The following is a 24,175-nucleotide window of genomic DNA, read 5'->3' on the forward strand; positions in this document are numbered from 1 at the left end:
GAACTTGTGTAGAGCATTAACTGGATCTTGGAGAAACATCTCACTTGTAGGGCTTTTAGGACCAGAGGCTCTTTTTTGGGCAAGTCCACTATTCTTCTTCAAGCTTTTCTGGACTCAGCTGGAGGTGAAAATACAGCACAATGCTGGACCTGATGAGCAGGGAAGAGCCTGTTGCCCAAGAGGCTGTTCATCTGCAGGAATCATAGAATCATAAAATGGCCTGGGCTGAAAAGGACCACAGTGATCATCTAGTTTCAACCCCCCTGCTCTGTGCAGGGGTGCCAGGAATGGTGCGTGTCACTTTTTCTCACTAGATTGCAGCAAGCATTTACTAGGCTTATAAAACTATGCTGCTGAATGTGGCAGGAATGTTTCTAACAAAGAAGCCATCAGGGAGTCGGTCTGACAGAGCATTTTCTGCGTGTGGGGATGTACTGTAGAGGACTGATTTTGCTTCTATATAAAGAACAAGAAATACTGGGTGATCTTCTTTTGAGATGCTCTTGTCCCATGGTATAAAATGAATTCTATTTTCTGTTTTTCACCTCTGGAGCTAGCATATTTTTTTTTTTAAATCTGATTCTAGTTTAGTGTTAAAATTTCACTATGCAGATGTAATAATTAATACTCTTACAAATATTGGTAGAGCAAAACCATTCTCCAAGGAGGTCAGACAATTCACATGGCGGTACGTGGTTATGTTACATTCTGGAATGAGTCAGCTGTTTGGTTAGCAGGATGAAAAGTGCACAGCATAAAGGATGAGGCACACGCATGTCTTCCCTGAGATGTACCAATCTCAAAAGTTTACAAGGCAGCAGTAATAGGAGTGGCATTTTCACCCGGCTGTTTCTCTCTCGAGGCGTAGAGATTGAATGCGGAATGCTGGAATTGCCTGTGACCTGTCACTTCATTTAATTAGCACTCTTGCTATCAAAGCAGTGCTACAGCTGCACATGCAGTCTCATACAGATAAATCCTTACAGCAGTTGGCTCCCATGGGTGTGTTTTTTTTAGGTTTTTATTTATCTCAACATCTCTGGTTCGTTCTGTGCAAATCTTCCCTGCTTGGCTCTGTATTGAGGCAGGACTTAAGAGATGTGTCCTCCAAAGCCCTCGGTGTTGTCAACTTGAAAATAAGTAGCCAAAATTATCTTAATATGAGACGTGCATCGGAATTGGAATCTCTGTATCTAATTTTGTCGTCGTAACTAATTATTAAGATTAAGTAGCTTGGCTAAAGATAACGAGACTACTGAAAATGTTGAAATAAGTACTTCATTTTTTTTAATTATATATATTTTTTAAATACAGATGTTTCATCTCTGAGCTCCCACAAATGCAGGGCAGTTTTGTAGATAAACTGCTGGACTTAATGCCCAGACTGGTGACATCCAAGCCTTCAGAAGTGGTCAAGATTCTTCAAACAACACTGCGACAAAGTACCTTTCTCCACCTTCCTCTTCCAGAGCGGGTCAGTTTAGAATGCAATAGCCTTACAGACTGTCTTTGGCTGCCAGGTAGTTCCTGACAGACCACAGAGCTTTTATACTCGAGCTTTCTGCTCAGTTGCAAACGTTGATTCTTCAGGTGATTGCTTCTCCTTACCTAGCATCTGTGGGATTATGGCTAAAATTCAAGATAGTAATTCTTGGCTGTATGTAAAATGATGTAGAGTTAATGCCTCTGTTAAGAACAACCTTGATTCTTTTTTTCCTTTTTTTTTTTTTTAATTTTTCCTCTCCTTTATTTTCATCAACAACTTTGCCTCTTCCAGCTCCATAGAGCTAGTGCAAACATCATTGAGCCAACCGGTGAATCAGATAACCCCCTAAGGTTTACGTCAGGGTTAGTGGTGGCATTGGATGTAGATGCAACTCTGGAACATGTGCAGGATCCCCAAGGAACCGTTAAAGTTCAGGTAAGCAGCCATTTGGCATAAATGCAAACAAGATTTTGTTTTGGGGGGAACCTTTCACGAGGATGTCAATATTTCCTGATTGTGAACAGCTGTACACCTTAACACTCTTGGATTTCTGCGGTGTAACCTCACATGCAAAACTGTCTTGTGTATAGTGCACTGGGCTCACTTCTGTTGTTCCTGGGAGTTTGCTTTGAGCTCTTTGAAAGCATTCTGTGCTCTGTGTGTGCTACACTGCTTTCATACATGTACTGGGTACATTATGGACTTAAGGACAAACATAGGAGTGAACATCCGCCAGCTTGTATTGGGGCAAGGAGCAAAAGAAGGTGTTCTGAATGGTACAGAAGTTGGCATGCCTTTGGCTCTCCATATTTAACACTGTTTTCTTTCTGCTGTTGAATCATTACCATCAACTAAGCTGCAGCTAAGAAGGGTATGGTATGATTCAAGTAAATATGCAGATGCACTGCTCAGCAGAGAAACTGAAAACTTGACAGTGTAGAGGAAGAAGGTGATACCTTTTCCTGCATGCCATGGGTTTAAATGACCAACGCAGAATCGTGTGGTCTTTAAATCTAGATCAACTGGGCTCCTGACTCTGAGCTTAAAGCACAGCTTCCTGCCTTTGGAGCTTCAACAGAAAGCATCAGAATTCTGCATGTTGTACAAAAGCCCAGTTCAGTTGTCATACATATATTTTTGTTATTTATTTTTTTGATAGGTATTGTATCCAGATGGGCAAGCACAGTTAATCCATCCTAAGCCAGCTGACTTCAGAAATCCTGGTCCTGGAAGGCACAGACTGATAACTCAGGTCTACCTCTCACACACAGCCTGGACAGGTAATGTTATCAGTACAAGTTCATGGGATTGTGTTGCTACACATTTGAAAGATGGGAGTGTGTGATTCCCATCTCTTGTGTGTCCAGTCTTGGCAGCTCTGAGGATCACGGGGTGTACAGGGGGTGTTGATCTTCCCTTAGCATCACTCGAGTTTCTGTTCTTACAGCCTCTGAGCAGTTGCATCTTATCAGAGGATCTTTGAATTGGAAGGGACCTTTAAAGGTCATCTAGTCCAACTCCCCTGCATTGAGCAGGGGCACCTGCATCTACGTCAGGGACATCTTCTTGCTTGACAGGGTGTGGTGTCCTGCAGGTGATAGAGGGGCTGCTGTCCTAAAGAGAAGGCCCTTGCTGTGTGCCCTGGACTGCACGTGCAGTCTTCCAGCACTGGAAGCTTTTAAATGGAGCATGTTACCCATAGCTGTGCAGAACAAAATTCGTTAGAGGAGTCAGGCCTGCATCCTCATTTAAAGGCAAGGAGTCGTGGTGAACTGGTTCATTGTAGTTCATTGTTTTGGATCTGACAGGTATTTGAGCATGGCAGAGAACCTTTGGAACTGTGTGTACTCAACAGCATAATTTCACTGCTAATTAAACTTTCACCCTTTGAATGCCCTAAAAAACCTCCCTGTATCTCTGATGACTCCCACATCCGTGTTCAGTCATGGATGGCATTCACACTTCTCAGTGAAAGCGCTGCAGTAATTGGTTTGTGGGCTTCAGACAACAAAAGCAAAGAATATATTTTTCTGCAGCTCCATTTCTCCCATTTTCTTTTAAACCCTTCACATAGTTCAAGTGTGGGGTATATATATTTTTTGAGTACTTTTTTCTGTTTAATAGGATTTGGTGATCTACATTTTTAATTAGTGGATCTTTTTTTCAGTGCCGTGTTCCCTTTCAGTTACTCCATTTTATGTAGCACCTCTGTTGTGTATTTGTTCACCCTGCTTATCTTTTTAGTTCTGGAGAAGGAAAATGGTATTGTTCCTACAGTCAGGAGCATCAGGATTTAAAACTTGATTCTGTAGCAGGAGCTGAATTAGGTCCTTATTTCTGCTTTTGCAGTGTGCACTGGGAGGGCATTTCAAATGCGGGCCTATGGGATTTTGTTCTGGTCTCTCCCTTAGCAGTTATTTAAGAACTTTGACATTGGTGCTTAGGCGTTCCACAAGTGGTGAGGACATCAAGCTGGGAGAGGACAGGGTCAGATGACAAAATGAACAAATTAATTTCTTTTTCATGAATTGAGGTAATTAAAACCACAAAGGAAAGTATATGCTTACAAAGGAGGACATCCAAACACAAAATACAGATTAACTGTTGCATAGCAGAAGCAGAAGGAGGTGACTGAAAGCTGATGCTGTGGCAAAATGATGAATTTTAGGGAGTTGTTAGGTGAGCTGCTGTATAACTGTGGGAAAAGGTTATTTATTGTGCTCCATCTGGTGTGATCAAACATTCAGCATTGCTTGCTGATGATGGCAGCACTTGGGGACATGGTCAGTGGGCATGGCGGTGATGGGCTGATGGTTGGACTCAGTGATCTTAGCGGTCTTTTTCAATCTCTGTGATTCCATGTTTGGTTTGTTCTGTTTTTTCCCTTCAGAGCCGTGTCAGATAGAAGTGCGACTGCTGCTGGCCTACAATTCCAACAAGAGCAAGGCAGCCACCAAGATTGCCAAATCCACCTGGAATGAGAGCCTGGAGGCTCTGCCACAGCCAGAAAATGGCATCGAGGGGACCATCCCCTTCAGCAAACCTGTCAAAGTGTACATAATGCCCAAACCTGCCAGGCGGTGAAGTCTGTCACAACAAGAAATACCGTTATGGGATTATTGGATAAAATTGAAAACAATATTCTGTGTTCCAAGGTACTGAAACCAGGTGTCAACCATAAAAGTAAAGCTGATGAAGAACAATTGGGCTCCTCCGATACACAGCAGGTAGACCAATAGAGGAGTTACTTGGATAATTCATGACAGTTGCAAGAAAACACTGTTTTTTCTACGTCGAATCAACAAATGAAGACAATTCTCAGTCAGCATTCCAGCAATAACTGCATTCAGCCAAAGTCTCTTTCTGGCCTCTGGGTTTTCTGCTGAAGCTATTTACTATGTAAATGCTTAGGCACATAAATCTGTACTTTTGTAATTCTCTGAAACTTGTGCATTGGTATCTGTTTGCTTAGCAAAAGCAAAAATAATTGTGAAGTGCTGTTGTCCTGGTGTAGGAAATGAATCTCCAAGTGGAACTGCCAGTTGCCGCAGGCTACATCCTGAGATGTGCCCTGTACAGCTGTGCTGGAGTTGGGACAGCTGGGAGAGGGCATGGGTTGTTACTGCTGGGAGTTGGTGCAAGCAGCAGAACTTGGTGAGCAGGACACAACACTTCTGGCCTGCCTGGTGGAAAGAAAGAGGGTGTGGGGGAAGGAGGGTTAGTGGCTAAACAAAGCAGCAAAGAAGTACTTTTCGGTCACACAGAGATTAGTTTAAATAGTTATGCAAAACTCATTATGTACTTTCCTACAATAAAATTGGAAAACTGATCCTAATCTGTTTGTTAGAAGAGTAAACATGCCAGCCTGCATGGTCTAATAAGAGATTACTGTGAGGCTTTTGTGATATTTATGAGTTTTTTTTTATTTTTTATTTTTTAGGACTGAGTTTTATGGCTATGAGGCTTCAGACCAAAACACATTTAGCTGCTTTAGAAACCCTCTTACATACTGTTTGTGTTTCACCTTTAGGGCACTGGCTTGAAAAGCTGCGTGTGTAGCAGCCCAGTTGTTACCATTGGACTTCAACATCCTTGGTTCATTTCCCTGTGGGCAGAGGTTGATGCATGTTATTAGGAACTGTGCTGCTACAACCGTTTCCAGTCTTGTAATGACAGTATCCCATAGCTGGCTTCTCTGCTGGGTACCATCCTGGAGCTTCCTCTTGACTCCTAACTTGAAGCATGGAAGAAATGAGAGGCTCTCCCCTTCGTCTTAGCTTTCTCCTATCTAAGCAGATGACTAATTCATCATTTTAGCTGAACTGAAATGTGTCCAGTAACGCTCTGTGATGATTGGAACATTCAGTACCATGTTTTTCTCTGTTGTGATCTTCCCAAAATTCATTTACCTTTGATTTCCCTGCTGCATTGGTAAGCAGACTCATACACATTTTGTCTATAAAAGGTGACTGGTTGGTCCCAAGTTTTGTTAGAGCTGATATCTCAGTGCTGACATTTTCCTCCTTCCTTCCCCCACGGTATGAGAGGTGCAGGTGTGGCACTGAGGGATGTGGTCAGTGGGCACAGCAGTGAGGTGCTGATGGTTGGACTTCATCTGAGAGGTCATCTCCTACCTTAGTGATGTTTTCTGATTCCGTTTAGGCTTTTCTGCTGCATGCTGATGTAAGGGATGTGGGTTAGTGATTTGAAAATGTGTTGCTATGCTTACCCTTACCTTAATTAAACATGGCCTAGCTTTGTATGCCTTTAATGGGAGCTTCATAACCATATTACTTAAGTCCACTGGAATTAATTAGGTCAATTCCTTAGAACTTGGAAAGTAAATACTGCAGTTATCAAGAGTGCTTAATACATTTATGCATTAAGAACAGAGTTGATGGTTGAGGTACTAACTCATATGCAGCAAGGCTTTTGTAGAATCATGCTTTCATATATCTTAGTTACGTGCTTTTAAAACTGCACAGTGCAAAGAGTGCAAAAAAAGATGCCCCCCCAAAGAAGGAAGAATGGGACATGCATTTAAATATGGCCACGTGGCCTCTTCTTGGGTTCCAGAGCAGGGAGATGGGTTTCCTCTGGTCTCCTCCTTGGCCAAGTTCTCAAATCTTTTGACAAAGTCAGAGATACAATCACCATTTTTATCTCACGTCACTCATATGCTTGTTTAGTCCTTGCAGCAGGCACTTGGCTGGGGTGCAGGTGGGGGTTAGCCTGCAATTCACTCATGCAGTATTCCTGAGGCCTCACGCTCAAGTCTGAAGGCTTGTAAATGCTGCCTGAGGTCCCTTAAAAATGCTGCTCATGATGCGTTTGGTTTGTTGGAGCCTTTTTACGGTCTATGTCTCCCTGCTGCCAGCTCAGGCGTGCTGCTCCACACAGATAAGGGCTACGGATGGAGGCTCAGTGGTGGAACAGCTGGGTGGAAGCTCACTGGCTGCCAGCCCAGCCCGGCTGTGTAATGAGGGTGCTGGGGTGGGAGATCGTTTTCCTGGGGGAAGCAGAGAGGCAATGGAGAAGCCCTGCCCTATGATTCCCATGATTTGGGCAATGAGATTGTAGTTCTAACAAATTACTGATGGCTCTAGCTGAAAGCAGAGACTTAATAGAGCGTTTTGAGCTTGGGTTGAATTTTGATGAATCAGACCCAGCTGTTTACACTGTGCACTGAGGAGGAAAGAGGGCTTTGGGTAAGCAGAGCAGCCCAAGCAGGGCCGACTTCTGTGACAATAGACAAAGCTGACTCAGGCAGCAGTGACAGAAGGTAAAGCTGAAGAAGACCTGCAGGCTTATCTCCTGAAATTTTGTACTGCCAGGAGTGAGACTTCACAATTTACCCTGAAAGAGGGGAACCAAGACTTAGCAGTTTACCTTCCTCTGCAGGCTGCAGCACCCCATTTTAGAAGTGGAATCTTCTGTCTCCTACTGGTTGCCAAATGGAAGGAACAATGAAGAGGATGCAGCACAAAGCTGGGCAGGGCACACCTCTAAGAGCCACCTGGCAGTGCAGAGCAGGCTGTGCTCCTGCTCTCCCGAAGGACACAATGTGTAGCAGCAGTATAGGAGCCCATGGTGCTTTTCTCAGTGCAGGGTCTGGACGAAGCAGTGCTTTTGAAGGGGGCTTCATCCAAAAAAACTATTTCAGTACCATATGAAAGTAGAAAAGAACCCAACAAACAAAACCTGTAGGGAAAAGATAAGGTATTCTCCAAGTAGAGTAACAGCATTTAAAAAACCCGAATTATCCCCTCTTCCTGTTCAAGGCCCAAAAGATGATGAAATAACACAAATATCAAACTGTGATCAGGAAGCAGATGCTTTCCACTATCAGCTAACACTAATGAACACAAGTCTGCACACAATGCAGTGGCAAAGGTGGTTTCTGGCATTCTTGTAAGGCTGCAGACTTCTGAGCCCATGCTTCATTCACTTCAGACCACCTCAGTTATTCAGAAGAATGTCACAGTGTTTGCAAAGAGGGAACACAAATGCAACTGAAGAGGCAGTTCCTGCTGGTTTAGGTCAGGGTTGTGCCTCAAATACAGCCACACTATTAGAAAGTATTGCTACAATTAGAGATGGCAAGATAAAACTTGCAAGCATTCAGTTTTCCTTTGCTTTTATGCCATGCTGTGTTTTATCAGATGAATTGATTACTAGAACAAATAGTAAGAGAGTGGAGTATTTTGTAAAGGGTTACTCTTGGGGCTTGAGAAACTTATCTACTTCTCACACGCATCTGAGCTTCTCTGCTGCCCCCTGGATAGCTCCAAGCGCCTCAAGGCTTTTCTGAGCATCAGACTTCATCTGCACCAATGAAGAATTTAGTGAATCTGGTGGAAAAGAAAGGCCCCTACAATAAGTAATAGGTAATATTAATAGAAGTAGGCGAAACAAAAGGAGAACAACAACTAAAAGAACTTTTAATTTTTTTGATGTAACAACACACTTGTCATAATGTTTAAACCAGCAGCTTCTGCTGGGTAAGAATTCTACCTCCATCCCCAAGCTTGCTAGCAGCAACTTAGACTGATTTCCTACAAGCAATTCTGTGGCAGATCTTCCTGATCATTTTAAGTAGGTAGGGACTTTCACATAGATACATATTCCACAACTCAACACTCACATTTCAATTGATAAAAATCTTTAAGGCACAGATTCTGTTCATTCCCCATAGACAGCTTTTTCTATGTCTGGCGTAAAGTGTCAAGTTATGCACTGAGTAAGTTCACCAGCAGGAGGCAGAGCTGTTGCTCAGGGGCTGCTTTGTGTTTTGTCTTTTTTACTAAACTCATTTATAAAGTGATCCTTTACCACTACTTCATTCCTACCACTTGACTGTCGTCATCATATGTTTTCTGGCTACAATACAGTAACTATTAATGTAATTCCACACCGTTTCCTAATCAAAGCATTCACAACTTAAGAGTCTTAATTTAGCCAAAAATTAACCAGAGTTCATTAATTTAGCCTAAAAGTAACCAGAATGCAGACAGTCTTCAGAGGAAGATTAGGTCAATCCCAAGAACGTATGCAAACTGTTCTGCAGTTAAAAGATTTCATTAACAGCACTCTGTTTAAACCCTGAACTCATAAACTGCCCTTGCATTTCAGCTTTGCAGCGCACATTAATGCATTGGCACGCACCTCCCCACTGTGCTGGGTGTAATTTGATGCAGCCAAGGCATGCCCAGCACTTGGCTGAGGTCAGGGCAGGCTGCAAAGCAGCAGTGCTTCAGCACGTTGAGTGGAAGACTCCCCCCACTTTGACACCCTGAGCAGCCAGGGCATTGTACTCTGCCACTGCCTTCTCTGTCTGCAACACCAACACATCAATCCCATTTTTCTTGAGATAGTCCACGGTAGATGGAGGAACCTCAGAAGAGAAAAGGAAAAAGCAATCATTAGGTAATTCTCCCCTCTGTAGCATGAGGCTGTTGGCATTTCTTAATACTGATGCCATCTGTTCATAGGTTCACTTAAGTTATTGGTAGTAGACAAACTGATAATGTATTTTTAAGATTGATACAATCTTTTTCTTTTCAATAAAGCTAGTATATGCAAACTTCCCATTTTTCCTGAATGCAGTTTAAAGTGCAGTTTGTTCTTATAGGAGGGGACAGAATTTGAGCTAAAGGTAATTAATAGAAATTAGGTGTTATTCAGCTCACAAAAACCTGAAGAATTGCTTCTCACGAGCCCTCCTCAGCCTTCTGTACCTGGCTTACCTGCTGCAAGGACACTGCCAACGTTAGTGACAAAAAGGCCTTAATTATCAGAGTATTTACAGCAGGCTAGAGCTAGTTCACAACCTGTTCTAAGAGCAGGGACTAAAGACATCGTTAAAAAAAAGGTCCTTGTTTAAATTGCTTCTGTAGCAGAATGTAAGCCCATTTTCTGTTTGACACTGACACCAAGACAGAGGAGTTCAAATGCTGCTTCTTTCAGGAAGAGAATCGCTCCTGGCAGCAGTTCAGTCCGGTTAATTCAGCAACCCCAAGTTCTTCACTTTTAGTAAAGCATCATGGATTTTTTAACCCATCCTCCAGAAAAGGAAGACAAACAACAGCTCTAGTTTATGTTTACTGGGAAACAAAAACCTACCTGCAGAGCCTCACTCATGCCACGGCCAATCACGAGAGTTTTAACACCCTTCTTGACAACTTCTTCAAGGTCAGCCGGCTGCACTCCTGGAGAATGCTAAGTGCCAGGGAAAGAAAGCGATAGTCTGTGTACTGACAGCACCAGCCAGAAAGGCTGCATCTGTGTTTGGATCAGTCCTTAGATTAGCAGGATAAAGGAGCAATCCTAAGGTGTAAAACAGCTCTTGTGTGCACACTAACAGTGGCAATTTTGAAAGGTATTTTACCTTCAGATGAAGGATGACAGTTAATCAATGGATGGCAATAAAGATGTTTTACTTAAGTAGTTAAAAATGAAAAGATACGTGGTATGTACCTAGAACATCTATGTCTAACAACTGGCATTTCATCAGCATTAACACTGAGATCAATAAATCGCAATGCATTGCTGTTGGTTTTCAGAGTGAACAGAACCTATTTTTAATACAGACTGTGGCAAGCTCAAGTTTACTCACTTTAATTATAACTAAAATGATTAAATTCCTTCCTAGTTTACTTTGTAAATCTCATTTACTGAAGAGGACTGAAACGCTGCTTGGCTTCATTGTACTTAATATCTTCAATTTCTGCTCTATTCTTAATTTTGAGAAAGAAACTCTGAAACCAAACTCTTTCTAAAGAAAGAAAAATGATCTGTAACAGGATTTTGATTACACACTCATTATAGTACTAATACACTTCCAACTAATACAATTCAAACATACAGAAATAGACATGTGATATTAAATCATTATTATGTCACACTAATTCTCCCCTTAGCTTCAGTTTTAATGTTTTCTGTTTTTTTGTTGTTGTTGTTTTAATAGGATTCTTAAGTATTTTTTGAGAGGACTGAGACCATTTTCTCCCATTAAGTGGGTAATGCCATAGTAGACTTCTGCAGAACATTATATTTATGGAGATGCCCATAAATCTTTATCCCCTATGCTCACCACTACATTATTTCAATGAATTAACATGAAGACATCTGGAATTTCAGCAAGAGAAGGTTCACCTTTCTGGTTCTCCAAGTTGTGTTCTCTTTAAGCGCATTTAGATTTGATATCCGTACCTAAACTGCCACTTCAGCTGCAGAGCTTTATCAGGCCAAATCATTGCACGTATGCATTTACGACAGAATAGGTAATGCTTTCCCTTTGGGGTTTTTTAAGGTAGACTCAAAGGTTAGACAGAACAGGGATAGTTTACTGCAATTACATTGATGAGATTGCTGGAGAAGGTTTGCTATCATAAAGTAAGTACTGCTGAGCCATGAAAGCCATGAAACAAAAGGATTTGAGCTTGTTACACATGGCACTCTGATCGGGGGGGCTTCCACCAGTAGGAAAATTGTATCATTAGGGAAAACATGCAACATGATGGAATAACTGTGTCACTGCAGGTAATTCCTGTGACAGCAGGAGGGAAGGAGAAAGGGCAGCAGAATTTCTTGCCTGTTTTGCTCTCTGGTCTTCTTGTCAGGACTGTTTTTCTCCCATTAGCAGATGGCACTGAAACGCAGCCAGTCAGGGAGGCTGCCTTTTATCCCCAAGGGTTAAGGTCATATGAGCTATTTATTAGTGCTTAGTTACAGAATCTTGCACAGCAAGTTGTACAGTTCTTCCTGATGAAATAATTACCTACTAGGCATCAGTTTGATAGCAGAGAAGGAAAGGATTTACTGGAGTGGAGGACATGATGAGCACTGCCTTCTTACCAAACGTAGGGAGTAGCTCCACCTAGCCCCAGGTAAAATATCCTCAGCAAATGCAGACATGCTGAAGTCTACCATGAGGAAATGTGCAGAAAATGAACCCAGTGAATTCTGTTTCCAGCAAAGATCAAATTAAACCCTTTGTAATTTTTCTAGACTCAGAGATGTAGTCTAGAAAAGCTTCATTGCAGCTCTGTATTTGTTGCTTGCTATTCAATTTTAAACTGAATCACCAAACTCTGGCTGCTATAGCTGTAAGAGTGATGGAACTGTCCTCAGGAAGAAGCTTTATAAGTAGACTCTACGGGAAAACCTAAAGTGTTTTTTTTTTTTGCTTAATGGTGATGCAGAGTATCTGCTTCTCTGAATAACCCAAATAGTTTTTTCTCATTTTCATTTAACAAATTCAACTCTCCTGTCTCAATGGAGGATTTATCCAAGAACTTCTCCAGAGTTCAAGTCTTCCCTATTGCCTGACGCCCTCTGTCTGAAACTTTAAAAGGAAGACATGTCCCCTTAAATGTAATTAGGTGGTCGTAATCTGCTTGGAAGCAAAACAAACGTGATAGAGTTGGAAACTATCAGGAATGTTTCAGCTACTACATATGTTCTGCATCTCCAGCCATACATGTATTTAAACCAGGAAATCATTACTGTTGAAACTTGGATTCCTCTTGAAAAACAAAAAAGCTACAGCCCCTATCTGCCCATGCTCTTCAGACAGCCCAACAGTGAAAACTTCACTTTTGCTAATAAATGAAAGGCCATTTAAAAGGCTATATATACAGCTGTATTTCTCTCTGCAAACCATTTATACAGCAACATTACCTTTCACTTTGCATTATAGACTCTTCATAGACCGAACTCTGACAGCTTAACAAACTCTATTCCCTAGAAAATTACTTTGGCAGTTCAAAAACCAAAGTTCTGCCAAAATGAATACAGCAGTGACTGGAAGGGCCTACATGGGTACAGATGGCTCTAAGACCTGATATACTTGCAGGTCTTTTTTGCTTTGACTCTTGCTTAGAAAATGTGGCTCAGGTTTTTCTTCTTAGCCAATACAACTACCTTAGTGTAAGCCCTGATATAGGATGAATTTATCAACATTTAATTCCTAACACAATAGTTATCACGCTGCTTCTAAGTCCAAAACATCAATATTACTGCCTTACTTGTATACATTCTGATAGCATTTACAGATAAAGCTTAAGGGATACAAAAACTGTAAAGGTATTCACTTGGTATAGGCATATGAAGACAAGTCCTTTTGTGTTTAGCCAGACTGAGAGCTTTTCATGGAGAAACTAGCACATATGACACTGTATCTGCACAGTTTTACTCAAAAATCAGTAAGAAGAACCTCAAGGAAAGTGATATAAACTAAACTGCATGCAATGTTCTCTTCCACACGTGTAAGCTCAGTTCCTGTGGATTTCTTTTTATTCACATAAATTCCCTTCTATCCTACAAGACAGTCTTTGTTTGCTACTCTCACAGTCCCATTTAAAGCGCGGGATGGACAGAATCAGCAAACTTACATTAGTCCCAGTTTCTCTCCAATCCCAGGTCCGACTTCCTCCTGGCCATACTTTGCAGTCCTTGTATGTTGTAGAGCAGCCTTTCACCTTCATCTGCCCCCAGGACAGAGAAGCAATTTCAGGGGAAGACATCACTGCGTTGAACCGAAGTCTGAAAAATAGATATTTAATGCATAACATCAGGCCAATGTACACAGTGTGTTAATAAAAAACTGTAAGTATGTCCTTGGCTCAACCAACTGAGAAGAAACCACTGTTACAGACTTGATCCGTGTCATTTTGTGACACCAGAACTGAATGAGGGATCAGATTTGTTGAATTACCAGCAGTCCTCTTGAGGGTTTTGGTAGGATCCTGAGCAAATCATTCTACAAATGAAATCTGTAAAAGTATTGGGTGCTCAACTGTCAAAACAATCCACAGGAATCAGGTCCCTGAATATCCCTTCAAATCTGAGTTTTAATCTTTTCTCTAAAAATACACTGAAGATAGCAGAGTTCTGTAAAACATCTGATAGATACACTGGTTTTTTTTTGGCCCTCTAAACTATGCTGTACATACTGGCTTATTAATTTAAATTAATAAGGTTAAAACAAGCAATCAAACATGCTGTTGCTTTTTTAGCTTTAGGGGGATGCAAGAAGAGTTAGATCTTGAACAAGGAGTTTAAACTAATGGATTTTTTTGATCTAAGCACTTCTCTTGCTAAAGGCAACACCCAGTAGAAAACAAAACAATGGCATTTCCATGTTGCTGTAGCAAATGACTTTCAGACACCCAAAGGGGTGAAGCCTTCTCTCCCATGGCATTCCTTACGGACAAGTCCCCCTATGTCACTTCTCAGGACAGTTAAGCACACAAATAATGTCCTTTCTCATACCTCAGTCCTCATTGTTTCAGATTAAAGCTAGCATTTCCAAACATTTTTGTTGTGGACAAGGAAAACAGCTTGGTCCTTGTCTTTTCCACCATCTTTTGCTTTCCCGAAGACTTAAGATAACCATCCTTGAGTCTTTTTTTCTCCCTTTCTTTTAGGTTAAATAAATCTCTGTTCCCTTTGGCCTTTCCATCAGTTACATTTTCTAAATCTCTGCTTATTTTCTCATTTTCCACCTCCTGACAACCAGCAATTGCTATGCATCCTCCTTTGAAGTCTGTTGCCCAAAACCAGTTAGAGTGCTCCAGCTGAGGCCTTATCAGTGCTGCTATAAAGCAACTGCTTTTCGGTATTAACCACAGTCATTTTCAGACCAGCTATCACAGTCACAGCTGGGCATTAGCAAGGCAGAGACTATGCTTTAGAAAGCATTGCCTCACTGCACCATGGGATTTTACACCCTTTTCTCAGCCCTTCAAGGAACTGCAATCTGGTTGCTGGTGGGATTCTGGCACTGGATGGCAAGACACAAATCACAGAGGTACCTTGGAAATGCTTTTGATCAGTGTGGCTGCCAGCAGCTGCGTCTCGAAGGTAACGACCTTCTGAACTGTAAGGGCAGAAGAGGATGGTGTGAAACTTGCATTACAAAGATATATGGTTATTTCTGCAGCAAACAAAGCTGTGCTCATGGCTCACCCAGAAACCCTCAGCAGCAGATCCTTCAAGACATCCAGACTCTCAGAACCCTGGTGGCACCCATTAAAGGAAGAGCCCTCAGCAAAGAGAAGTCTTTGGATTGTCTTCCTATGCTGCACACACTACAAGAGACAGCAGCACGACGTGACATCCATCTCAGCGCCCTGCTTCCAGCATCACGTGAAGGAAAAGCAGCATTACTTTGGATTCAGCACAGGTCTGAGGCTGCCAGAGAATAACGGGGCAATTATTTCTTCGCTGCTTTGTGTGCTAGCAGTACAGGTGCTCTGCCAAAGAGGAAGCCAGGCACGCAGCTATGGGGGGGTGCAATTTGCCTGGGTTAATACATTCTCCATTTGTTCCTCACACACCTGCAATGCAACGGGTTCACACAAAGGTTCACTGGACTACTTTCCCAGAAGTGTGGTGAGGTAAGATGACAGCGCTGCTCCCAGCTGAGTGAAACTGCCCATTAACCAAGGGGAAAGGCAAAATCGACCACCCAGAAGTGGCAGGAGCTGAGACAAACCTCAAAGCCGTCAAATATGATCCAGAGAGCAAAAATATTTCCATAATGCTGACAGAGAGCACCAGGAAGGAGTGAAGGAAGGCGTCTTAAACCAAAGTGAGGAAGAAAGAACTTTTTAACGGCGCCTCTGGACGTTCTTCACAGAGGGCACAGTCTAATCACTAACCAGCAAGGATCGGAAAGGATTTCCTCAACAAATGTTAGCTTTTAATTATCTGCTACGGTATCTACTGCAACGTGCAGCGTCAAATCTAGAGGCCACGTCTTACGTGATAAAAGCTATGGGGAGGGGCGAGAGCTCCTGAAACCCCACGGGAACGCGAGCTGAGCGGCAAGGCCTAAGCTCCCAGCGCTCGGAGGACAGCTCTGCTCGCCCCAGGATCTCCCCTTTTCCCCGCGGCGGCCGCCGCTGCCCGCCCGTCCCCTCAGCGCTCGGAGAGCCGTTACGACCGTTACGCGCCTCACTCACCCGCGCGACCCCAACCCCAACAACCGCCACCACGGCCTCACACGGGTGGGAAGCGCGAAGCCCCGCCCTTCTCCCCCTCATTGGCCAGCGTCGCCTCTCGGCTCCACCCCCTCCCCTCACAGCGCTGTCGTTCCGCCTTCTCCCATTGGCCGCGGAGCCCTGAGGCCCCGCCCCCTTATAAGTACCCCCTCCGCCCTCCTCGCGCCCCGCCTTGTTTTCATTCCCGTGCCGCACGCGGAGGAGAGGAGCCGCCCGGAGACGCTCTGGCCGACGCCCCCCCGTCTCCCCGCCTCTCGCGGTGCACTGTGGGATCGTGGCGGCGCGCAGCTCGGCAGCGCCCCCTCCCTCCCCGCCCCCTCCCCAGCTCCTTCTCCATCCCCGGGTCCAAGATGGCGGCGGCGGCTCCTCCGGCTCCATCGCCGCCTCCCCCTCCTCCCGCCGGCCCGTGCTGCCCGGGCTCTTGGCCTAACTTCGCCGTCGTTTGCTCTTTCCTCGAACGCTACGGTGCTTTGCTGGATCTCCCCGAGCTGCCTTTCCCCGATCTGGAGCGCGTCCTGCAGCCTCCACAGGAGCCTGGAGACCAGGGTGAGCGGCCTGGGGGTCCCTTCCCTCAGCTCTCCCCTCCCCTTCCCCCTTCCTTCCTTCGTCCCCGCGCCTCAGGAAGGGGGCAGGCCGCGCTGTGAGGGGCGCTGGGGCTGTGTGTATGGGGGGGGCCGGGGCTGTTCCCCCCCCGCCTCCTCCCAGCCCCGGGGGTGGAGCGCGCTGAGGGAGAGGAGGGGCCTGGGATTCCCGGAGTGAAGCCCCGGGCGGGGGGTGGGGGGGGGGAAGGATCGAGCCTCCCGATGCCTCTTTTCCCCCCTCATATAGGGGTGGTTGTTGGGGGGAGGGTGCTGCCTTTCTGTCCCTCCCCCAACCCCTTCAGTGAAGCGTTGGAAGGTGGTGGCCCCCCTCAGTGCTGTGCTCCCCCACCTCCCCCCCCATCAGAGTCCTGTTAATTAAGCTTATCTTAAATAACTATATTTTTTATTTGTTTGCTTGTTTGTTTAGGCCAATGGTGGCATCAGGTCTCCTCCCCCTTCTTCCCACTGCTTGGGGGTTGCTGCTGTGCCCCCCCCCAGCCCCCCCCAGTCTGTGTCCCTTTCTACTTCCCTAAACCAAAGAGTGAGGAGGGGTACAGTGTAGTGCCCTCTGCGTCTCCCCTTCTTCCCCCCTCTCCCTTCCTCCTCTATGTGGGGTGCAGAATGAAGAGGGGTCTCTTCCCCACTCTGCGTATGGGGGGGGGGGAGGGGGGGGCACACAGAAGCCCCCCCTCCCCCTCAGCGCTGCTATTGTGGGTGATCTCCTCCTCCTCCTCCTACCCCCCCCTCCCACCACACACACACAGCCATTGTGCTGTGCTCCATCCTTTCCTCCCCCCCTTCCTCCTCCTCCTCTCACAGCTGGGATGGGGGCTCTAAGCTTCTTCCTTGCTCACCCCCAGTGACACCCGCTGAGGTGGGAGAGGTGAAGGATGCCTTGTCTGCTCCTTCTCTGCTCTCCCTTGAGCACAGCAAAGGTTAGGTTGCCAGACCCCGATCTCCCTGTGATGGCTGCAGGAGGGCCTTGGGCAGCAGTGCGGGGGCCTAGGGGAGGGATGCCAGCAGGGATCCGGAGGGGAAGGTGCTTGTTGCTCTCTGCCTCGATTATTGGTTTGCTTGTTGCCTCTGCACTCTTGCCACATAGGGAGACTGCTGGGCTCACAGCGCATGCTCGGCAGGCCCCATAGAAACTTCCTGCTGTTGGAGAATCACAGCCCAGGGCTGCTTTGGGGCCAAAAAGCCCGGCTTTCCCCCCGGATCTGACTCCTTCCCCGTCAAACCACCTTCTTTGTCGGGGTTTGGGGATAAATCGGTGTGGGGGTGCTTCCCTATGGGATTAAATTGCTTTTTTTTTTTTTTGCTAACATCCTGTCTGTGAGTTCACCCCAGCCAAAATGTAATACGGTTCATTTACTGCTCCTTATGCTGTCCAGTACCTAATGAATATGAAAAGGGAAAGTGAGATCCACTTACTTCCAAAAATAGGGTTAACTTAGGGAAACATAGGAGTTTATTTTAAATTTCCCTTGCATTCCCATACCTGTAACATTACACAAAAGGTAATTCACAGAAGTATTGTTCTGTTCAAGTTTTGCTGAGCTTATGAATAAAAGCCACTGACGTGCTTGAAGTTTGAATATGTAATGAAAATATCAATTTTAAATAATGTCTGTAAAGATAACTAAGCTTAGTGTGTGGGGGAAAAAAATGTCAATTATCATGTAATTTTTCTTGTGTGTGGACTGCAGAATAAAGTAAAATTAAAGGCTGAGGTAGTGAGCTGTGTTCTAAGTGTATGTATTATATAAAAATATTTCAATTTCTGATGTGTTTGAGGGGGGGGTATCAATAGAAAAACAGCACAGCTCTTCTCTGAGTAGCTGTTGAATGGAGCTCATGGTAGGGGTGAATTATGGATGTTACGGGTGCCAAGTTCTTAAACTCTTTGCTTTGCTCCTGTCTGGGGGGACATGGGGAAGGGCTGTGGTGCCAGTAGCTGCTGGGCCCCAGTATTTTAACCTTTTGGAGAAACAGTTGCAGAGACTATGTTTCTGGATGTGATTTTGACATGTATTAGTTCCCAAAGTGCTTTTCTCTTACGTGTATAAGTCAGAAAGTTGCTAAGTGTTGTTTGAAAACTGAAGAAATGTTCTTCTGAGCATCTGTTCCTTCCAACGGTATGTAGTTTTTCTTTGGAGAACAAAAGAAGTTTGGATTTCAGTTATATACAGTTTCACTTTTCATACCGAATGGGCAGAGGACTTACATTGACAGAAATATATGTATTAAAAAACCTTAACGGATAGCCACAAAACTTTAGAGTGTTTTTTCTTTTGAGCATAGAATCTTGAATGGGTTTTAAATCCCATCTGAGGGGTAACATCTCTGTGGAGCTTCTCTCCATGTTCATTTTGTGGTGGAAGAGAGAATTGAATAGTTTGGGGTGCACGTTGGTTAGAGCTCCTGGTTTTCTGGTGGTCAGCTGCTCCATAAGTTTGTGTTTGATTCTGTTTTAGTTCACATCAGCAGAGTTAATGTTGGAAGATGTATAACTCACAAGCATGCTCCTCAAGGAGCTCAAGTTTGACCACTGTTCGTTAGTTGTATAACAGCCTTACATTTTCATGCTAATAATGAACAAGCTCTTTGTTCTAATTGCTAAAGAAACAAGGTATAACCTTCTCCTGCAGGAAGGGATGCTGCATGGATGCAGAGCTGGCATTACAGCTAGGAAGAGAGCACCTATTTCTTAAGAGGACTTTGAGATTTCATTCATGCTCAGTGTTTGAGCTGTGCCATATTACCTCTGCTACAGTGTCAACAGTGCTGGAGGATGAATGTCTTTCCTCAGTTGTTTGGCCTGTTTGGATATTAACTGTGTGGACAGAGGTGTGGTCTTGTCAAAATGTGCAAACCAACTTAAAAGATGTGCTTTGGGATCTGGTGGGCAGTGTAAATTGTGTCTGAATAGCAAAATGTTAATATGGTGTTGATTTTACTGGTCATCATTGAATGGTCTTATGGAATGGGATGTGGAAGCAGCCTTTAGAGGGCTGTACAATACAAGAGCTCAACTAATGCTGGTGGTTCATTTGTAGGCTGTAACTGATCAGTTAAAGTAGTGAGACCTATGGATAAATGGTCATTTAGTGAATAATTTGCTGTAGGAAGAATAATGATCTTGCCTTTAAAAATCATGGTTCTTGCTTTGTATACTATGTCATGACTTGGGTTGTGGTTACAACAGTCTTCAGCTTCTTTGGAAATGAAGAAAGTTGAGTGTTTCTTCAGTTTCTTCTTTGGAAATGAAGAAAGTTGAGTGTTTCTTCAGTTTGTGGTAGAGCTAACTTAAATGCTTGCTAATTGACATGCCTCACAGTAAATTGTTTCTTAGGATTTATTAAGGGATTCAATATATTTTCAACTCTGAGTTGTTATGAGCACTGAGCTGTCATTACCCCCAGGTTACTGTAGTTTTATATGCAGAACTAATACAGGTCATCTTATGCTGTGGAGTAGTACCTTATCTCTGTTGCATCTGCTTGCTCACAGGAGCAAAACTGCACATTGGAACAAATAATCACAGTAAAACAATAGTTGTTCTCATGAACATACTTAGGATTTTTTTATGAAGAGCTTTACTTGCAACAGAAGAACAGTTACCAGTTTAATATTTTAATATATATGATGAAGGGGAGTAAGAACTATTATCTATATTTAGGGCTGTGTTTAAGGAACCATGATATCAAATCACCACCTCCTTTGTGTTTGTAAATAGCTTGAGAATTGGTATAAATGTTAATTAAGCACTTTGTCTCTTGTGAATGAAAATATTAGTAGAACGTTAGCTTGCACAACAGAGATGTAATTTTACACATGACTACTCAAAAGGCTTTCTGGTTTGCCAGGTTCCCTAGTGTGTGAATGGGAGAACTTCTCACTGAGGTGAATGGCTTTTCCCAAAGCATGTTAGGCTCTGTTAGCTCCCCAGTTTTTGCAGACTTTTCTTAGCACTGTGGGCTTTCAGTTGTTCTTGATAGAAATGGTAGCAATCATAGAATGGCCTGGGTTGAGAGGGACCACAATGACCATCCAGTTTCAACCCCCCTGCTATGTGCAGGGTCACCAACCACCAGACCAGGCTGCCCAGAGCCACATCCAGCCTGGCCTTGAATGCCTCCCCGGATGGGGCATCCACAACCTCCTTGGGCAGCCTGTTCCAGTGGACAGGTTCACTGCATGCTCTGTGTATTCCAGCAAAGCGGTGTACTTGCATCAGAGTCTTCCCAGCAACAATCAAACTAAAGTTGATCGTGGGAACAGCAAAAAGAGGATGCCTTGGATCTCCTCAGATCCTTGACAATCTCCTCTTGACGGATTGAGCTATCCTTGATGTTTGTCTCTTCATTACCAACCAAATGTGTTGAGTTTGGAGTTGGATAGTAACAGCGCTCCTTGTGTGCTGGCTCAGATTTCAGTGGTGTAAAGAGAGGTGCAATGAGATGCAGGTGCCCCATAGTGGTTCTTCTTAGTAAATCTCTCCTCCCCCCTTTTAGCTTTGTAATGGGAGCTGAGGTTAGAGGCAGTGGGAAACCCATGCAAGTCATTTATGGTTTCTTTAAATTTTTGAAAGTATACCTGATACCACATTGTAGAACTCAAAGTATGTTTTCTTTGGAGCTACCATGCTTCAGATCAATAAGTTTTATAAGCTGCTTTATTTTTCTAAATCTTCTATGCACCTCACACCTTTTCTCTTTTCTAAGGACGTTGGAGGCTGAAGCCCTTTGTTTCAGTGGATTATGTCAGTTTTCCTGTTGTCATCCCAGTACCCTTTGGAAAGCTTTACTGCTTTAAGCTTAAGGGTTCTTACCATCCTCTGAAGAAATTAACAGTGATTTATATGGCTGTTGAATACTTGTATGGGTGAAGCATACCTGGAGCTCTGTGGCTGTTTAATATAGCAAACAAAAGCCAACAAGATCTGATGACAAGGAGTCTGACAGACTTTCAAGCTCAAGAGTAGGACTGTTCATTATGAAGAAGAAAACATGTTGTTCCATTGGTGTGATTGATTGTTTCTGTTGTTTTTAATAGTTGAGACCAAGCCTGTTTGTACAGTGCTGATCAGAAGTTAGCAGGTTCATAGTGACTTCAGGTGAAAGTCTTGGTACACAGCATAGCCTTCAATATCCACAGTAGATAGTTTAGTGTTAAAAGGAGAAAATAAACGTGATATGGAAGTAGTCAAATGCTAATTGAGTGACTAATATTGTGCTTAAAACTTTGTCTGGTTTCAATGCAGAAAGATGTATTCATATACTGTCCTCATGTAGAGGATGCAGTTCTGGCATCTGCTGTTGGTGATCATTTTCCTGGGTGGGAGGAGTTTGTTCACACATCAGGTAATGCTGGATATTCATCATCAGACGTGTTAATTGTGGGTATAGCAGTACCTTAGGGTTGCTGCTGCTGTAAGGATCTGTCAAGTAGTCAGAAGTTACTCTTATCAGCTTTGTGAGGCTCTGCTTGTATCTTATCATGCCCTGTATGAATAATACATGTAACTGCTGCTTAAAATCAGTTAGCTATCACCTAAACACAGGTCAAACTTGCATGCATACATATGTGTATATATATATATATGAATTGGATGGCTGCTGTATCTAGAGACTGAACCAAATTTTAAACACTGTGAAAACTGTTAATCTACCTGTTAGGAAAATGCAATGTGTTTAACTTAATGATAAGATATTGTAGAATCAAAATGTCAGATTTGATCAGTGGACTTGCAGATAAGCATGTACCTATTGAACTTCTGGATATACTGTGTTACTGCTGTTCTTGTTTCATTTTTGAGTCTAACAGAGGTTCTGCCCTTCTGGTTTGTTTAAAACTATGCAGCTCCACGTTTCTAGTCATCAAGGTAACTGGTTTGCTGAAGGTAGACTCCAGCTGCTTGGAGCTGCATGTCAAAGTATAGCAGGGCAACATTTGGAGGCAGTAGGAGCCAAGAGTAATTGTTCTCCATACTCTACTATATGATAAACTTTTCTTGCCTATGTTTCAGTCATTTTGGATTAGTGTAACTTCAAGATTAGCATGTCTTACCAACATACACTTTTAATTTCTTCCTTTATGAATTAAGTTTATCTTGGAATTAATTGCTTCATAACAGAATATGGATGCCTGTCTGTTTTAACTGTTCCCATTTTGCTAGTTTTACTATGGCGAGACTTCCTATCATTATTGTAGATTGATCTGGCATGTCATCTCACCTAGAACTTGGGCTGGGAGCACCACTGCAAGTTTCAGCTGGGCTCCACATTTCTTTGGATCCTGTATGGAAGGTGGACAAACACAGTACTTGTGGGTAAAAGAGCAGGTCTGGTTTCTGTCAGTATAGCTGCTCATTGGAAGAAGATCACAAAATACCACATCGAATGAAGAGAAGGAACTCGGAGCCCCAATTTCTGCCCTGGCAGAACACCAGAGCCCCCCTGCTGAAACTCAGCCCTGCCAGGGCTTAACACAGGTTCTGCTGTGCCCTGTGCTTCCCTCGAGGAAGGGTGGTGTGCTTCTGGTGGGTTTGTTCAGTTCAGACACGCTTCAGATGGTGCAGAGCTGGAGAAAAGCTTTTCTGAAAAGGTGATGGTACTCCCAAGCCACAGAATCTCAAGGATTGCTTATTTCTAAGCAAGTGTGTGAGATTCAGAAATGCAAGTGGAAGATCTGGCCGGTGTGAAATCGTTTACTGAAGGAAGCCTCGTGGGATCTGTTGTTGGATATCTGCATGGAAGAGCTTCACAAACATCAAACTGAGTTTTCAATGACACCATCACATGAAAGCGAGGAGTTATGTATTGTCCAGCCCTTGGCCTTATTTTGCCACGTTCAAAATAGCATCCCTACTGGAAAACTTGAGCTTCAACAAGGTTCTTTCCTGCCAGAAGATGCTGAGAGCTACTAAACACCTGGGTAGTTAAAGGAGTCTAAACTGTACTTCATCCTAATCTTCCGGAATACAGAATTCAGGGCATATTATATTTGGCACACGTTTTGTACTGTGTTAGAGGTAGGTGCTGCTGGTCCCAGTTGGGTGTGTTGTGGGAAAACAGCTACAGAATGTGTTTTGACAGCAACAGGAAAACCCTTCCAGATGGAATCAGCCATCCATCAGTCTTACGTCCTTGGCAGTGGTCAACTGCAGAGACTGACAAAAGCTATAAGAGTTTCTCCAAGTGTTTTTCCTGCACCCAGTAGCGTGTAGCCCAGAGGTTTTTTCTTTTATTTTTTTAAATCTTTTTTCTTTCTTTTTTTTTCTTTCCAATTTACTTGAATAGGGCTTTTTTTCTCTTTGGGATTAGTTCATGGTAATACTACCAAGTGTAAGAGTGGTCAGCCATGTGCCATTATTTGTGCCCCCTGCCTGGTACCCCCACTTCTGCGCCCATTCTGAAGGCTGCATTTAAGATTAGCTTTTTTATGGCCCCTGCTAAACTGAGAAGCCATGGGAAACTTCTGGAAATTTCATGGTGTTGTTGATATGAAGGTTAAAACAGAATATCTGTTTGTGGTGTCCCCATGTTCTGCAGTGGCTGATAGATGGCATCCCCCAGGCAGAAATATGCCTGAGTACTTGG

The 24,175-nt window shown here is 43.7% G+C and overlaps 3 protein-coding genes across 16 annotated transcripts in view; 2 read left to right on the forward strand and 1 right to left on the reverse strand.

Moving 5' to 3' along the window:
• INTS4 (integrator complex subunit 4) overlaps window positions 1–5,315 on the forward strand; it is a 32,323-nt gene extending 27,008 nt beyond the window's left edge. For all 4 annotated transcript variants that reach the window (XM_015280874.4, XM_040704624.2, XM_015280875.4 and 1 more), the window contains exons 20-23: window positions 1,315–1,474; window positions 1,778–1,921; window positions 2,646–2,766; window positions 4,377–5,315. In XM_015280874.4, coding sequence (XP_015136360.1) covers window positions 1,315–1,474; window positions 1,778–1,921; window positions 2,646–2,766; window positions 4,377–4,570 — 619 coding nt within the window. In that variant the 3' untranslated portion in view covers window positions 4,571–5,315. The remainder of the gene's footprint in view (window positions 1–1,314; window positions 1,475–1,777; window positions 1,922–2,645; window positions 2,767–4,376) is intronic.
• Window positions 1,261–16,031, reverse strand: AAMDC (adipogenesis associated, Mth938 domain containing). 10 transcript variants are annotated; one of them, XM_040700954.2, is made up of 6 exons: window positions 15,955–16,031; window positions 14,957–15,078; window positions 14,803–14,867; window positions 13,381–13,531; window positions 10,109–10,204; window positions 1,261–5,169 (listed from the first exon to the last, which is right to left on the reverse strand). In XM_040700954.2, exons 4-6 carry the CDS (start codon window positions 13,510–13,512, stop codon window positions 4,894–4,896), a joined length of 504 nt encoding a protein of 167 aa, XP_040556888.1. In that variant the 5' UTR covers window positions 13,513–13,531; window positions 14,803–14,867; window positions 14,957–15,078; window positions 15,955–16,031; the 3' UTR covers window positions 1,261–4,893. The 10 variants fall into 10 exon arrangements, with proteins under 10 accessions (XP_040556888.1, XP_015136346.2, XP_046798544.1 ...); XM_015280860.4 differs by having other exon boundaries at window positions 14,957–15,120; XM_046942588.1 differs by having other exon boundaries at window positions 14,957–15,120; window positions 15,755–16,031.
• A 293-nt stretch (window positions 16,032–16,324) lies between these two features.
• The window catches only part of RSF1 (remodeling and spacing factor 1), a 59,160-nt gene continuing 51,309 nt past the window's right edge, over window positions 16,325–24,175 (forward strand). For both annotated transcript variants that reach the window (XM_040704597.2, XM_040704600.2), the window contains exon 1: window positions 16,325–16,539. In XM_040704597.2, coding sequence (XP_040560531.1) covers window positions 16,344–16,539 — 196 coding nt within the window. In that variant the 5' untranslated portion in view covers window positions 16,325–16,343. The remainder of the gene's footprint in view (window positions 16,540–24,175) is intronic.

Source organism: Gallus gallus, chromosome 1, assembly GCF_016699485.2.
Source record: "Gallus gallus isolate bGalGal1 chromosome 1, bGalGal1.mat.broiler.GRCg7b, whole genome shotgun sequence".
In the NCBI taxonomy this organism is placed as follows: domain Eukaryota; kingdom Metazoa; phylum Chordata; class Aves; order Galliformes; family Phasianidae; genus Gallus; species Gallus gallus.